General features: G+C 41.6%; 1 protein-coding gene across 1 annotated transcript in view; it reads right to left on the reverse strand.

Moving 5' to 3' along the window:
* LOC134612393 (uncharacterized) overlaps window positions 1–14308 on the reverse strand; it is a 150991-nt gene that overhangs the window by 119698 nt on the left and 16985 nt on the right. The window contains exons 3-4 of the mRNA XM_063456744.1: window positions 4821–4964; window positions 3533–3582 (exon numbers count right to left, since the gene is read on the reverse strand). Coding sequence (XP_063312814.1) covers window positions 3533–3582; window positions 4821–4964 — 194 coding nt within the window. The remainder of the gene's footprint in view (window positions 1–3532; window positions 3583–4820; window positions 4965–14308) is intronic.

Below are 14308 nucleotides of genomic sequence, written 5' to 3' on the forward strand. Positions count from 1 at the left end.
TACATGAAGGATAGGTACTGAGAATAATAACAAGGCTTAATTGCTGACATGTCAAGCATTTAATATTTTGCTTTTTTTTCACTCAATGACAGCAATGGTAATTTACAAATATTCTGATTGTCAGTGAATATCACATGGAGCTGTGATGGGAATGCAAAGGGATCTGATACACTGCAACTGGGATTTGTACATTGTTCATTCAAGATTTTACATAAAGCTTAGAACAGTCTGTGCTGAGTGCAGTTTACAAATATAATATACTTGTCACAAACTCTAGAATGTATCTTGTAACACTGTAATTAGAGAGAAATTATTGTAAAACTCGGAAAATGATTGCCTTTTAATTTCTTCAGTTGAACGCAAATTAAAAATAAAACAGATCACAACTGTTTTGGCTGTCCATTATAAATTAAAAAGTAAGGCATTTGATATATTTTACAACATAGTATGTAGTGCTAATACACAAAATAACGACAAATAAGAATTGATGTTAAAGGGAAAAAAAAGTAATTAGAATTTAAAATCAAGAACATTAACACTAACAAAATTACCAATGACGTGGAGTAATAATATTGGCTTTAGTATTGAAATTGAGATCAACAATATTGTATGACAATCATTTTCCTGTTATCACTCTGCTTCTGCAAGGAATTGCACCAAATGTTAGATTGTTATTTGAAGGACATCGTGGCCCTTTTATTGAATACATCCTTCCTTTGCTTATTTCTATATCTCACTCATATCTTTTTTACTTTCAGTGTCATTACAGAAATAAAAAAAAAAAACCAAGTATGCTCATACTGTGAGTGGGAAGGAAATGTGTTAAAAAGTCAGGGGATGTTAAAAGAATTGCTAAAAAAGCCTAGTATATAAAAGGTTGCAGGATTTTTTTTTTATATACCTTTGTGCCAATTTTAAAAGACTCCAATTAAAGGAAAGTGGATGACCATTCAGTACGACCTGGTAATATAATTGGGTCTTATGACTGATGACAAAACATAGGAGCGGGCCTTAGTGCATATACAGATCCGGATTGCCGAGGAAACATTTTAAATCTATTACCTGAAAGTAATCAGACTGGCAAAACGAACATAGAGTGTAATTAGACTGACAAACCACTTGACTAGAAAAAAAGGAGAGGAGAAATAAGGTTTCATTTTTAGGTCGTTTTTGGAGGTGGAAGTGAGATTATATTTCGTTAAATAGTGGATGTTAAAACAAGTTTTCATGGGGAATCAGCTCATCAGTCTAATTCTCATCAAGGGTTGCCCGTTGCTCTTTGTCTTATTAAAACTCATACTCCTGGTATACTCTGCTGTGTTTCTATAGGCTATGCTCATCATTTTATATCTTAATCACCTAACACTTCTAGTCTGTTATTATTTTCTATAACTCTTATGTGTGCCTTCTTTGCACGTTAACAAAAAACTAAACAGATAGTGCAGTATCTTAACAATGTGGTCGACATTAGTAGACTTGGGTGATCTCAAATGTACAACTCTATTTTGTTTCTCCACAATCCTCAGATTAGTGAATAGACTTCAAAAAGATTGTCACATTAAACTGTGCAACTTTTACAGAGTTTAGATCTTGCTGTATATCACGAAATTCTAATTTAGGACATCCCCAGAGTTCATACTACAGATGCTTGTGAAACATACTTGAATGAACCTTTAAATACATATATTAAATATACTTACATTTTTATTTGGTTGTTTTTTTTAAACATAACATTTCACAGCGCACACGGTTGTTTTGGAAAAAAAACATATAAACAGAGCTTTCTTCCAGTAACTTTCCCTTTTATTTAAAGGAGCACCATGGGCCGGGAGCCAGCTTCCACACTGTGAGATTATACAGTTCCCATGAAATTCTGGCCTTCGGCCCGCTGGTAATAAGGAATGGTGACCACAAAGTCACTAAAGACTGCTTGGTCCAATGCAGATTCCACTGGTGGTTCATCCTAAGTATCCCATAGGGAAAGCTTTCTTCCCACACAACGAGAAGCCTGGTGTGCTACCAATGCAGTACAGAAACAGCAGATTAAGCAGCGTGAATCAGTGAATCACTGCTTTAATTATGTCAAGGTGGTCAGCCATGTGTCCCTATAGTGAGCAATCATTTCAAGCTCTCTTATAAGAAGACTTAACCACTTCACTAACAAGTGATTTGTAAAACACACACACACAAAAAAAACAACTGACCAGAAGAATCCGTGCCAACGGATTACATACGACTTCTCACTGGAAAAGATGCATAAATTACCAAATATGACAAGACGAAAATATAATTGCAGATCCTTGTTTATCACACCTAAGAAAACACTGAAATGAATTACAATCCATTTTTTCTGGCACGGCAGGTCTCTCCCTCCCACCCCCCAATCCCTGGTAGCTGAAGGGATGAAAACCCCTTCAGGTCACTTACCTGAGACCCCGCCGATGTCCCTCGGCGGTGGTTTCGGGTCGGCGTCGCTCCTCCCAGTAATCATGTCAGCCGGTGGGTACGCGCATTAGGTCTCCCCATAGGAAAGCATTGAAAAAGATTTTCAATGCTTTCCTATGGGGAATTGAGCGACACTGGAGGTCCTCACACAGCGTGAGGACGTCCAGCGACGCTCTAGCAAAGAAAATCTTTGCTATGATTCAGGAAGTGCCGTCTAGTGGCTGTTTAGTAGACAGCCACTAGAGGTGGAGTTAACCCTGCAAGGTAATTATTGCAGTTTATAAAAAACTTAAATAATTACAGTTGCAGGGTTAAGAGTAGTGGGAGTTGGCACCCAGACCACTCCAATGGCCAGAAGTGGTCTGGGTGCGTGGAGTGTCCCTTTAAGCAACAGAATCTAATATTAATTTATTTTTTATTTACAAGTGAGTAAAATTGTGAAAAACACACACTTCAAATAAAAGAGGTATGGATTGGGTGCTAGATATTCATCAGTTTAGAACTCTTATTCAGAGTACTACACAAAATGTAGTAATTATTCATAGGTCAGGTAAGTGGAAAGGAAGGGTTAAAGAAATCGAGCCACATTTTCAAAATGAGTATACTTTAAACAACTAGTGAATTTAAGACAAGTCAATGGGTCGAGTAATTTTATAGGAAACATGAGCAACAGGTATATCTTGGGGGAAAGTAACCATCGCATCTTAAGCCAATAAGTCTGATGTCAATTCACTATTCAGGCTTCAGTGACGATAGAGAGAGTTTGGACTATGTGTAGTTCAGGAGAAATATTTTAGAAATAAAAGGGGAGACCCAGATCCCGTACAGGTCTGACATTGTTTCAGGTATTAGTATGCGATGGCTAGCCTTGTAACTAGAAATTGTATTAAAGGCCAGCTGTGGATCAAGGATAATGTGTAGCTCTAAAAACCTGCAGTACCAAGGTCAGACATTATTAGTGTCAATTATTCCGGGAGGGTAAGTCTTACAACGTGTACGTATGTATTTCAAAATGATTACCAAAATTATAATCAAGCCCACAAAAAGTCTAGGACTACTTTCACAAAGTCAAAACGTATTTATATACCTCATGTCTTCGAGTTCCTGTTTAAGCTTGATATTTTCTTCTTGTAGTTTCTAAACAATAAAAACATACAATAAAAAAAAAAACATACAACGGTAATAATATTTAGCTAAAAAGACAGAAACACTCTCAAAGCTGTACATCACTAAGACATATGAACATGTTACTACTCATGGACTGCACAATAAAACATCTTATTATTACTGTTCTAGAAACATAATAGTGCAGAACTCCTCAAAAAAAAACCACAGTCTATGCTATTAAAGCCGCATGACTAGAGTGACATTGTAGTCACCAAAATAACGTTAGCTTAATGAAGCAGCTATGGTGTATAGATCATGCCCCTGCAGTATCCCTGCTCAATTCTCTGCAATTTAGAAGTTAAATCCCTTTGCTTATGCAGCCCTAGCCACACATCCATGCATGTGACTTCCTAGACACTTCAAAGAGTCATCTAATATTTACACTTCCTTTGTTGCAAATTCTATTTAATTAAGAAGTTCTTATCTCCTGCTCAGTTAATAGTCTGCTAGACCCTGCAGGAGCTTCCTGTGTGTGATTAAAGTCCAAGTTACACAGCAGGAGATAAAACATCTAAAGAAAGTTAACATCTGATTGAAATTATTATTATTATATTTTTATGCAGGCAGGGCACGTGTGGCCAGGACTGCAAAAACAGAAACTAAAGTGATTTAACCTAAATGGCAGATAATTGAGCAGTGAGACTGCAGGGCCATTGTCTGTACACTAAAACTGCTTCATTACTGCTGATGGAGAGTTGGAAGTTCCTAAGCAGGAGCTTCGGTTAGCTCTCTGAGCAATCCCAGCACCGTAACCACTACATCATGCTATAGTGGTTTTATGGTTTGGAGTGTTCCTTTAAAACCAGTACTCCAACCTAAAATGTCCCACTCATTTAGCCATATGCTTTCGCTGAAACTAGATAAGCTAGGAATCCATACATGCATTGGTTCTGTAACGCTGCATGCAGTGTCAGTCGAGAGATTACATTATTACTAAAATGCATAAGATAAAGTCTTGGTGTGTCAAACAAATATCAATCTACTATGTAGTAGATCAGTGTATATAGTATAACATTAGGTTCCAACTTTAATATTTCTAGCTGTGCTTCTATATATAAAAAGTAGGACACGGTTGTATTTACGTAAAATAAAATGGGCATTTTTTTTCTTTGTAATAAACTCACTTGCAGAGAAAACCATGTACCGTTTCATGTCCTGCTTTTACTTGGGATACTTTATGTTTATATGGTGTTATTTTTACAGCTTACCGCCAGTTTCTGGTCATTTCCTGGAGACCTTCTATTTGAGACGCGGGAGTAAGATTCATGTTGAATGTTTCCTTTTAATGGCGGCTTCCCGTGAATTGCTGCACCTGCCGAAATCTGATTACCTGCAGCAGACCTTTGGGAAGGCTTGTTAGCAATGAGAAAGAAGAGAGAAAAAAATACTGAAACATCAGCAAAACAGTCTATATTTTACAGGATGCATGCAATCATGCTTGTTTTAGTTACTCACATATCTAGGAAATTTGACATAAACTAATAAAAATTACTACTTACAACATTAAAACCACCTGCCTAATATCAAGTAGATCCCCTCAGGCTGCTGAAACAACACTGATGCGTCAAGGCATGGACTACACTAGACCTCGGTGTGCGGTGTGCGTGACTGTGTGCACGTATCTGTGTGTACTGTAGGTTACGTAGCATATGTGTCTCACTGCGTGCACCTGACTGCTGTGTGACCGTGTCTGACTCTGTGCGTCTGGATGTGTGACCGCGTGTGTATGTGACTATGTGCGTGTGCATTTGCCTTTGTGCGTCTAGGGGTGTGTATGCAACTGTGTGTTTAGGTATACAAAACAGCAAAACCACCTGCATCATATCGTGAAGGTCACCTTCTTGCTGCCAAAACAGATCTGATACATTGAGACATGGACTCCATAATACTTCTGAACATGTCCTGTGGTATCTGGCACTAAGACATGAGAAGTAGATCCTTTAAGTCCTGCAAGTTGAGAGGCGGGGCCTCCATGGATTGGATTTGGTTTTTAAGCACATCTCACAGATGCTCAATCAAATTGAGAGCTGGGCAACTTGGAGGCCAAGTCAACACCTTGAACTCATTGTCAGGTTCCTCAAACCATTCCTGAACAATTTTTGCAGTGTGGCAGGGTGCATTATCCTCTGAAAGAGGCCACTGCCATCAGTGAACACCATTGCAATGAATGGTGTGTACGGGGACTGCAACAATCTCTAAGCAGGTGGTATGTATCAAAGCAACATCCACATGAATGGCAAGACCCAAAGTTTCCCAGCAGAGCATCACACTGCCTCCGCCGGCCTGTCTTCTTCCCATAGTGCATCCTTCTGTCATCTCTGATCCAGGTAAACAACACCAATGAAGGTGAATAGGTATCATCATGGGCACTCTGCTATGTATGGGGCTGCTTAGCCACAGACATGTCAAACTGCGATGCACTGTGTGTCCTGACACCTTTCTATCATGGACAGCATTACATTTTTCAGCAGTTTGAGATACAGTAGCTCTTCTGTTTGATTAGCCTACCCACCCACTTCCCCCTCCCATGTGTCTCAATGAGCCTTCGGCACCTCTGACTCTGATACCGGTTTACCAGCTATTCTTCCTTGCACCACTTCTGGTAGGTACTAACCACTGCATACCTGGAGTATTAAAGGGAATGCAATACAGATGTGGTGCTGGGACAGCTCTATTTGGCACTGGCTCTCTATTTAGATGAAAAGCTGAATGTCCAATGCAAATATCTAATAGCCTACAACTGCAAGAATGTATGTTAAATGAAGAATGTATGTTAAATTAAAAACGTTTAAATAGAAAACCTATTAAACAAGATGAAGGCTGGAAACCTGCCACATACTTTTGAAAATTTTAACTCAAAATGTATAGTGTATTATTGATATATTACATTGTTTTGTTTAATGCGCACGACAATCGTTTAGGTTTATTCCTTAAAATGAGGCCCATTTAAGTATAAAGCAAAAGAGGAAACAATCTCCTGGCACTCAGGGTGTTCAAACCACACGCAGGTTTATTGAATCAAAAGTGACAAACACTATTTGAGTTTAAAAGGACACAGACCCTAAAGCACTGTAGCTTTCTGAAGTGCTTTATGTGTGAAGAGCGTGCACTATTTTTCCCACTTTCATAAAATAACCTTGTTACACCCCCTGTCAGACACCAGGTTACGTTACTACCTTTTTTTTGGTTAACTCAGTTAAACTTAACTAAAGTGGCGGCAATTGCTCAGAGCACCTGCCTTGCAAAGATTTCTTATTGAGCTGCATTGGGAAGTCTGTGATTGGACAGTGTCAGGATCGGGACAGGGATCCAACACGCAGAGTACAAACAGTAGCCATATACGTATACCGGACCTTAGAATGGCCGGACTAACGTAAGTAGTATAGTATAGAATGGTCAAAGACAAGCCGAGGTCGAGGGTAACAGAAGACAGGTAAGCGAGAGACAAGCCGAATCAAGGGTAACAGAGATAAGCAGAGTAAGGTAAACATGCCGGGTCAAAACCAAAAGGGATAATAGAATACACAAGCACTGAGTGACTAGAACAAGCTAGAACCACGACAGGGCAATGAGCTAATGAAAGAAGCTCTGTTAAATACCCTGTTCAGAGCAGTAACCACACCTCCGAGACGTCCTGATTGGTCCTGCAGCAATTGACTGACAGGTCAATCCGGGGGAGTGTCCTGATGATGACTTCCTGCCTAGATGGTGTAAAAGGCAGTCACTCCCTCGCGGCCGGCCTTGCATGACTGGATAGACCGCGGGGAAGGGAGTCATCAGACCGTCTGGATGGTGGAACAGCTAAGTCTCTACCTCTTTTGGAGGTAGAGACCACAGGTACCCTGACAGTACCCCCCCTCTCAGATACGCCCACCGGGCGGAATGAACCGGGACGAGATGGGAAGTGAGAGTGATACGCCCTGCGGAGACGGGGAGCATGAACATCCTCCTGAGGTACCCAACTCCTCTCCTCAGGACCATATCCCTTCCAATCAACCAGATATTGTACTCTCCCCCGGGAGATTCGAGAATCAATAATAGAGTTGACCTCATACTCCTCCTGACCCTCCACCTGAACGGAGCGAGGAGGGGCTATTGTGGAGGAAAATCTGTTACATATGAGTGGTTTCAGCAATGAAACGAGTTCGGAATGCGTAAGGTATTAGGAAGAGCTAAACGATACGCAACCGGATTGATACGGGTCAGCACCCTGTAGGGTCCAATATAACGAGGAGCGAACTTCATGGAGGGCACTTTTAAACGGATGTTCCTCGTGCTCAGCCATACCCTATCACCTGGAACAAAGACCGGAGCCGCCCTTCTACGTTTATCAGCGTGTTTCTTGACCAACATAGAGTTGTGCACAAGGATTTGTCGAGTTCCCACAACTTCCTCAAATTGGCAACATGAACATCAACCGACGGCACCCCCTGGGAAGGAGAATCCGAAGGAAGAATAGACGGATGAAAACCATAATTCATGAAGAAGGGGCTTGAATGAGTAGAATCCCAAACGAGATTGTTGTGTGCAAACTCCGCCCAAGGAATCAAACCGACCCAATCATCCTGGTGTTCAGAAACAAAGCATCGTAAATATTGTTCAATTTTCTGGTTGGTACGTTCAGCAGCTCCGTTAGACTGAGGATGATAGGCAGAAGAAAAGTTTAATTTAATACCAAGTTGAGAGCAGAAGGACCTCCAAAAGCGGGAAACAAATTGGGAGCCTCTGTCCGATACAATTTGAGAGGGTATCCCATGTAGGCGAAAAATCTCCTTGGCGAATATCTCTGCCAATTCGGGAGAAGACGGAAGTTTAGGCAGGGGAATGAAGTGTGCCATCCTAGTAAACCTGTCAACCACGGTGAGGATAACAGTCTGTCTTTTAGAGATAGGTAGATCGACAATAAAGTCCATGGCCAAACAGGACCATGGTTTCTCTGGAACCTCCAAGGGTTGCAGGAGTCCACATGGAAGCGTATGGGGTTGTTTGGTTTTAGTACAAACTTCACATGCAGCAATGAACTCCTCAACATCCCTCCGTAAAGTAGACCACCAGAAGTCCTTAGAGATCAAGGCGTAAGTTTTGCGAATACCAGGATGTCCCGCCATCTTGCTATTATGTAAACACTGTAAAAGTTCCAGTTGAAAAGCAGGAGGAACGAAATGACGACCCGCAGGGGTCTGTTTAGGTGCGAGATGTTGCAACTTAATGATCTCGGCCAGTAATGGAGAATGAATCCTGAGATTCGTATTAGCAATGATATTGCACTTCGGAACTATAGAAGAAAGAACTGGTTCAGGTACAGTAGAAGGTTCATATTGGCGAGATAATGCATCGGCTTTAGAGTTTTTAGAACCAGGTCTGTAAGTCAGTACATAATTGAAGTGAGTCAGGAATAAGGACCAACGAGCTTGTCTAGAGGATAAGCGCTTAGCCTCCCCAATATATGACAAGTTTTTGTGGTCTGTCAAAATCGTAATAGGGTGTAGGGTCCCCTCCAACAAATGTCTCCACTCCTTTAAGGCTTTAATGACTGCTAACAGTTCCCTGTCACCGATGTCATATCTGCTCTCAGCCCCAGAAAGTTTCCTTGAAAAAAAACCACACGGGTGTAATGGTTTATCTACCGCTAATCTTTGTGACAGAACCGCACCTACTCCTGTCTCAGAGGCATCGACCTCGAGTAGAAACGGCAAAGTCGTATCAGGATGGACTAATATTGGAGCAGAAGCAAAAAGTTCTTTGAGCCTCTTGAAAGCAGCGAGAGCTTCAGGAGACCACGTCTTAGTTTCTGCCCCCTGTTTGGTCATATTGGTAATGGGCGCAATAATAGACGAGTAACCCTTAATGAAGTGCCTATAATAATTGGAGAAACCAATAAACCTCTGAATAGCCTTGAGTCCCTTAGGTAATGGCCAATCTAAAATAGACTGGAGTTTGTCAGGGTCCATCTTAAAACCTTCCCCAGAAATCACGTAACCAAGAAAATCTATCTGAGACTGATCAAAGCTGCATTTTTCCAATTCACAGTGTAGACCATGTTGCAGAAGTTTCTGTAATACCGCTCTGACCTGTCTATGGTAAGTTTCAATCTCCCTAGAGTGTATCAGTATGTCGTCTAGGTAGACAATGACACAATCATGTTGAAACTCCCTAAGTACCTCATTAATCAGATCCTGAAATACTGCAGGAGCATTGCAAAGTCCAAACGGCATAACTGTGTATTCATAGTGACCGTACCGAGTATTGAACGCCGTCATCCACTCGTGTCCCTGCTGGACTCTCACCAAATTATATGCCCCTCTGAGATCTAACTTGGTGAAGATTTTGGAGCCCTTAAGACGATCAAATAACTCGGTAATAAGTGGAATAGGATAGGCATTTCTGACAGTTATTTTATTCAAGCCTCGGTAATCGATACAAGGTCTCAGCGTGCCATCCTTTTTCTTAACGAAAAAGAACCCAGCCCCGGCCGGGGAAGAAGACCTCCTAATGAATCCCTTTTCTAAATTCTCCCGAATATACTCCTCTAGAACCAAGTTTTCCTGAACAGACAAAGGATATACATGGCCCCTCGGAGGCATAGTCCCAGGTAGAAGCTTAATTTTACAATCAAATGGCCTGTGTGGCGGCAAAGAATCGGCATTCTTCTTGTCAAACACTGCCTTTAAGTCTAGGTAAAGGTCGTGGTATCTGTCTTTCTGTGGACTGAATAGGAGTCTCAGGTATGTTAACATTAGCTAATGGAGAAACCTTGCATAAACACCTATCCTGGCAACCCTGGCCCCACGAGAGTATCTCCCCTAACTCCCAATCGATAATAGGGTTATGTTTCTTCAACCATGGGTACCCCAGAACTATGGGAACGGAAGGGGATGAAATGAGCAAAATAGATAAATTCTCCACGTGTAGGATACCAACATTTAAACTAATGGGTATGGTTTCACGAAAGATAACAGGGTCTAGTAGTGGTCTACCATCTATGGCCTCAACGGCCAAGGGTGTCTCCCTTAGCTGGGATGGGAAATTGTTCTTAATAGCAAAGGCTTGGTCGATAAAATTCTCAGCAGCACCGGAATCTATCAATGCCATAGCCCTTACTACTTCCTTCTCCCAAGTTAAGGAAACTGGTAGCAGAAGCCTGTGATCTTTATAATTAGGAGTAGAGGACAAAATAGAAACACCCAAGGCTTGTCCTCTAGAGAGACTTAGGTGCGAGCGTTTCCCGGACGGTTAGGACAGTTCGAGAGTAAATGACCCTTGGCTCCACAATACATACACAAACCCTCTCTTCTCCTGTACTGTCTTTCCTCCTCAGATAGGCGGGTATAACCTATCTGCATAGGTTCAGGAAGCAAAGATACAGTGGAGTCAGGACTTGGAAAAGCGGGGGCTAACCTAAAAGAAGGTCTCCGGTTCCTCTCTCGAGTGTTCTGTCTCTCTCTTAAAACGTTCATCTATACGAGAGATGAACGAAATTAAATCTTCTAAATTCTCAGGGAGTTCTCTGGTAGCAACCTCATCAAGGATTACTTCAGATAGGCCATTGAAAAATACATCCATATACGCCTGCTCATTCCACTTGACTTCTGACGCCAGAGACCTGAACTCTAGTGCATAATCCACCAGTGTTCGGTTCTCCTGTCTCAGGCGCAACAGTAATCTGGCTGCATTAACCTTTCTACCTGGAGGATCAAATGTTCTTCTAAAAGCAGCTACAAATGCGTTATAGTTATACACTAATGGGTTATCGTTCTCCCATAGTGGGTTGGCCCATCTCAGAGCTTTCTCAATAAGTAGGGTGATAATAAATCCTACCTTTGCCCTATCTGTAGGATAAGAGCGGGGTTGCAATTCAAAGTGGATACTAATTTGGTTTAAAAAACCACGACACTTCTCAGGAGCCCCACCATAGCGTACTGGGGGGGTAATGCGAGAAGAAGCACCCACTGTGGCTACCTCTAGACCTAAACTGACAGGAGAAACAGGGGTATTACGTATCTCCTCTGGTGGGTTATTGGCATGAGATAATAGAGCCTGTAGCGCAAGCGCCATCTGATCCATTCTGTGATCCATGGCTTCAAACCTAGGATCAGGAGAAGCCAGCTGACTGTTTGTACTTGCAGGATCCATTGGCCCTGTCGTAATGTCAGGATCGGGACAGGGATCCAACACGCAGAGTACAAACAGTAGCCAGATACGTATACCGGACCTTAGAATGGCCGGACTAACGTAAGTAGTGTTATGGTACTTTTTGAAAGTAAACCAAAATGTTCAAAGTCTATCTGTTCCTGTCCAAATCAATAAAGTTAAATTGCGTATATACGCTGAAGTAATTAAGTCTGACACACGAGGTTCAGGTTAAAATAACTTCGAGAAAGTTTATTGGCAAGTGAAGAAAAAGCGGGCGCGCAGGCCCTTTTAAGAGGCATTTTGCGTCATCATTGATTATTAGAATATCAGCAAATAAACATCATCAATTGGATTAATTGTTAAGTGACGGAGTTAGTGTCTTACCTATTAGTTAGTAAAATTAAGAGGTTAGTCCCGTGCCCACCCATCAGAGGTGGGATTATTCTGGACACGGGTGGGGGACAAGGGGGTCCTAAGCGTCATTTTACACGGTCAGTGATATCAGGCTTTATGTCCAGGTGCAAGGTCTCTTATGAATAGAACATTTCATTACTACTGTGTTCTGTGGCCTTCAAACTGTACTATCTTACAAGCTCTTAAGGAGTAGCCGGCAAGTCTTAAGGAGTAGCCAGCACCTCCTGGTACTTGTCCTTGAAGGAAACACGGTCTTTGTCTACTGTATTAATTGGGTTGAGAAGTTCAGTCACGTAATGTAGTTTTAAAATGAACAAGTTAAGTCATGAGGACAAAATGGAGGATTGAAGAAGTCAGGTTAGGAGGACAAAATGGAGGACGAAGTCACAGTATAAAGTTAAAATGGAGTTAGTACAATAATTCAATACAAGTACAATAAAGGTTTTTAATAATTCCACATCAGTCCCCCCTATGAAATGTTAGATTCTAAGAGATAAAACTTTATTATGTTAGTATCAGAAGACGTGTTAACCCAAAGGCACAGAAACCCCGTAGCTGCTAGCTAGATGTTAATGCAAAGTGCAAGGCTGTCCCTAGATCTGACCCTAATAGGCTAACCATCCGTCAGTATGGCTCTCGAACGCTTCACACCCAAGGGTATCCCATGGCAGCTAACCCACCACTTCTCCACATGGGGCCTTTACCATTCACTGACAGATGCTGTCCCTGAGCTAGTCCCTTCCTAGAATTCCTGCACTTTATCAACAAAGGGGATAATTTGCAGCGGTAGACAGGGTGAGTTGATGTCTTGGAATTCTTGGTCATCAACCTCGAGATGGGTCAAAGTGGGTGTTGCTTGGTCAACAGTCTTCATGAGGGATTTTCTCAGGCATGGGAGGACACAACAAAAGAGAAGAGCAAAGATAAAAAGAAAAATTAGTATAGCCATACCAATCTGCATTAAAGCCTTTTGCCATCCTGTCATCCAACCAAACCATCTTTCCCAGGGATCTTTTATCCCAGAATTCCTTTTTAACTCTTCTGACAGGTCATTTAATTTTTCTATAGCTAGTGTGACTTTACCATTAGGGCCTGTGTTTTCTGGGATGTAGGTACAACATGTCATAGTGTCGGGCAAAATCTTACAAACCCCTCCTTTTTCGGCTAAGATCATATCTAGGGCCATTCTATTCTGGAAAGTCATTTGGGATGTGGCCTGCAACTGTTCGGCCAACCCCTGGAGGGCGTCTCTGGTGTAATTGACAAAACGCTGTTGATTATAATAAATGTAATTTATCCAATTTAGATTCTTGTTTGCGGTAACTATGGTAAAAATTGATTCAAATCCTGCAGCAACTTCATCCCTAGCTTTAAACTCGTTGGGCACCCCCCTGGGCACTCCAATGGCATCAATATATACATGAGGATCAAAACTTCCTTTCACTGGGGCGTCACGTTTAACCTTAGTGTGGCTGAACTCATGGGTGTTGAGGTGTGTATCAGAAATAATATGTATAGGCATAATGGCCTTAGTCAAAGTACACTCTCCCCACCATTCTGTGTCCATTCTGGATCTTAGCTGTAAATCCCCACACAACCAATAAATGTCCCCTAGTGACCTAGTGTGATGTTGCAGCAAATGTACAGGGACAGTTCTGTATGTAGCACAATAGCCTTTGGAAAAGTTACCTACAAATTTACCAATACCATCGTACATGGCATAGCAAGTGTAATTACCTTTATATACGGTAATACCATCAGGGGGTTTGACATCGTTGGCTAGGAGAGGATACTCCTTTGTCCATGCAATACATATGGACCTGTTAAAATTATAGTGATAGGCAAAAAGGCTTAAAATACATTCTTCTATATCTACAGGTAGGATTAAAGGTACGGTACCCAGGTGAGGCCGGGCACCTCCACACACGTAACATGCGGTTCTATTATGCTTATTAGCATTATATTTCATCCATTCTAACCATAAATTTACATCATTAAAACCTGTTTCAGCGGCCATGGTATCTTCAAAAGTGGGGTTAGCGATGGCCATCATGTCCTGAAAGGTCTGGATATGGGGTTTTAATGGGTTAGGGACCATGTGGGTGGCCCCTTGCCACTCAGAAGAGTTGCACATATCTTTGAGGTAGAA

Source organism: Pelobates fuscus, chromosome 5, assembly GCF_036172605.1.
Source record: "Pelobates fuscus isolate aPelFus1 chromosome 5, aPelFus1.pri, whole genome shotgun sequence".
NCBI classification, from domain to species: domain Eukaryota; kingdom Metazoa; phylum Chordata; class Amphibia; order Anura; family Pelobatidae; genus Pelobates; species Pelobates fuscus.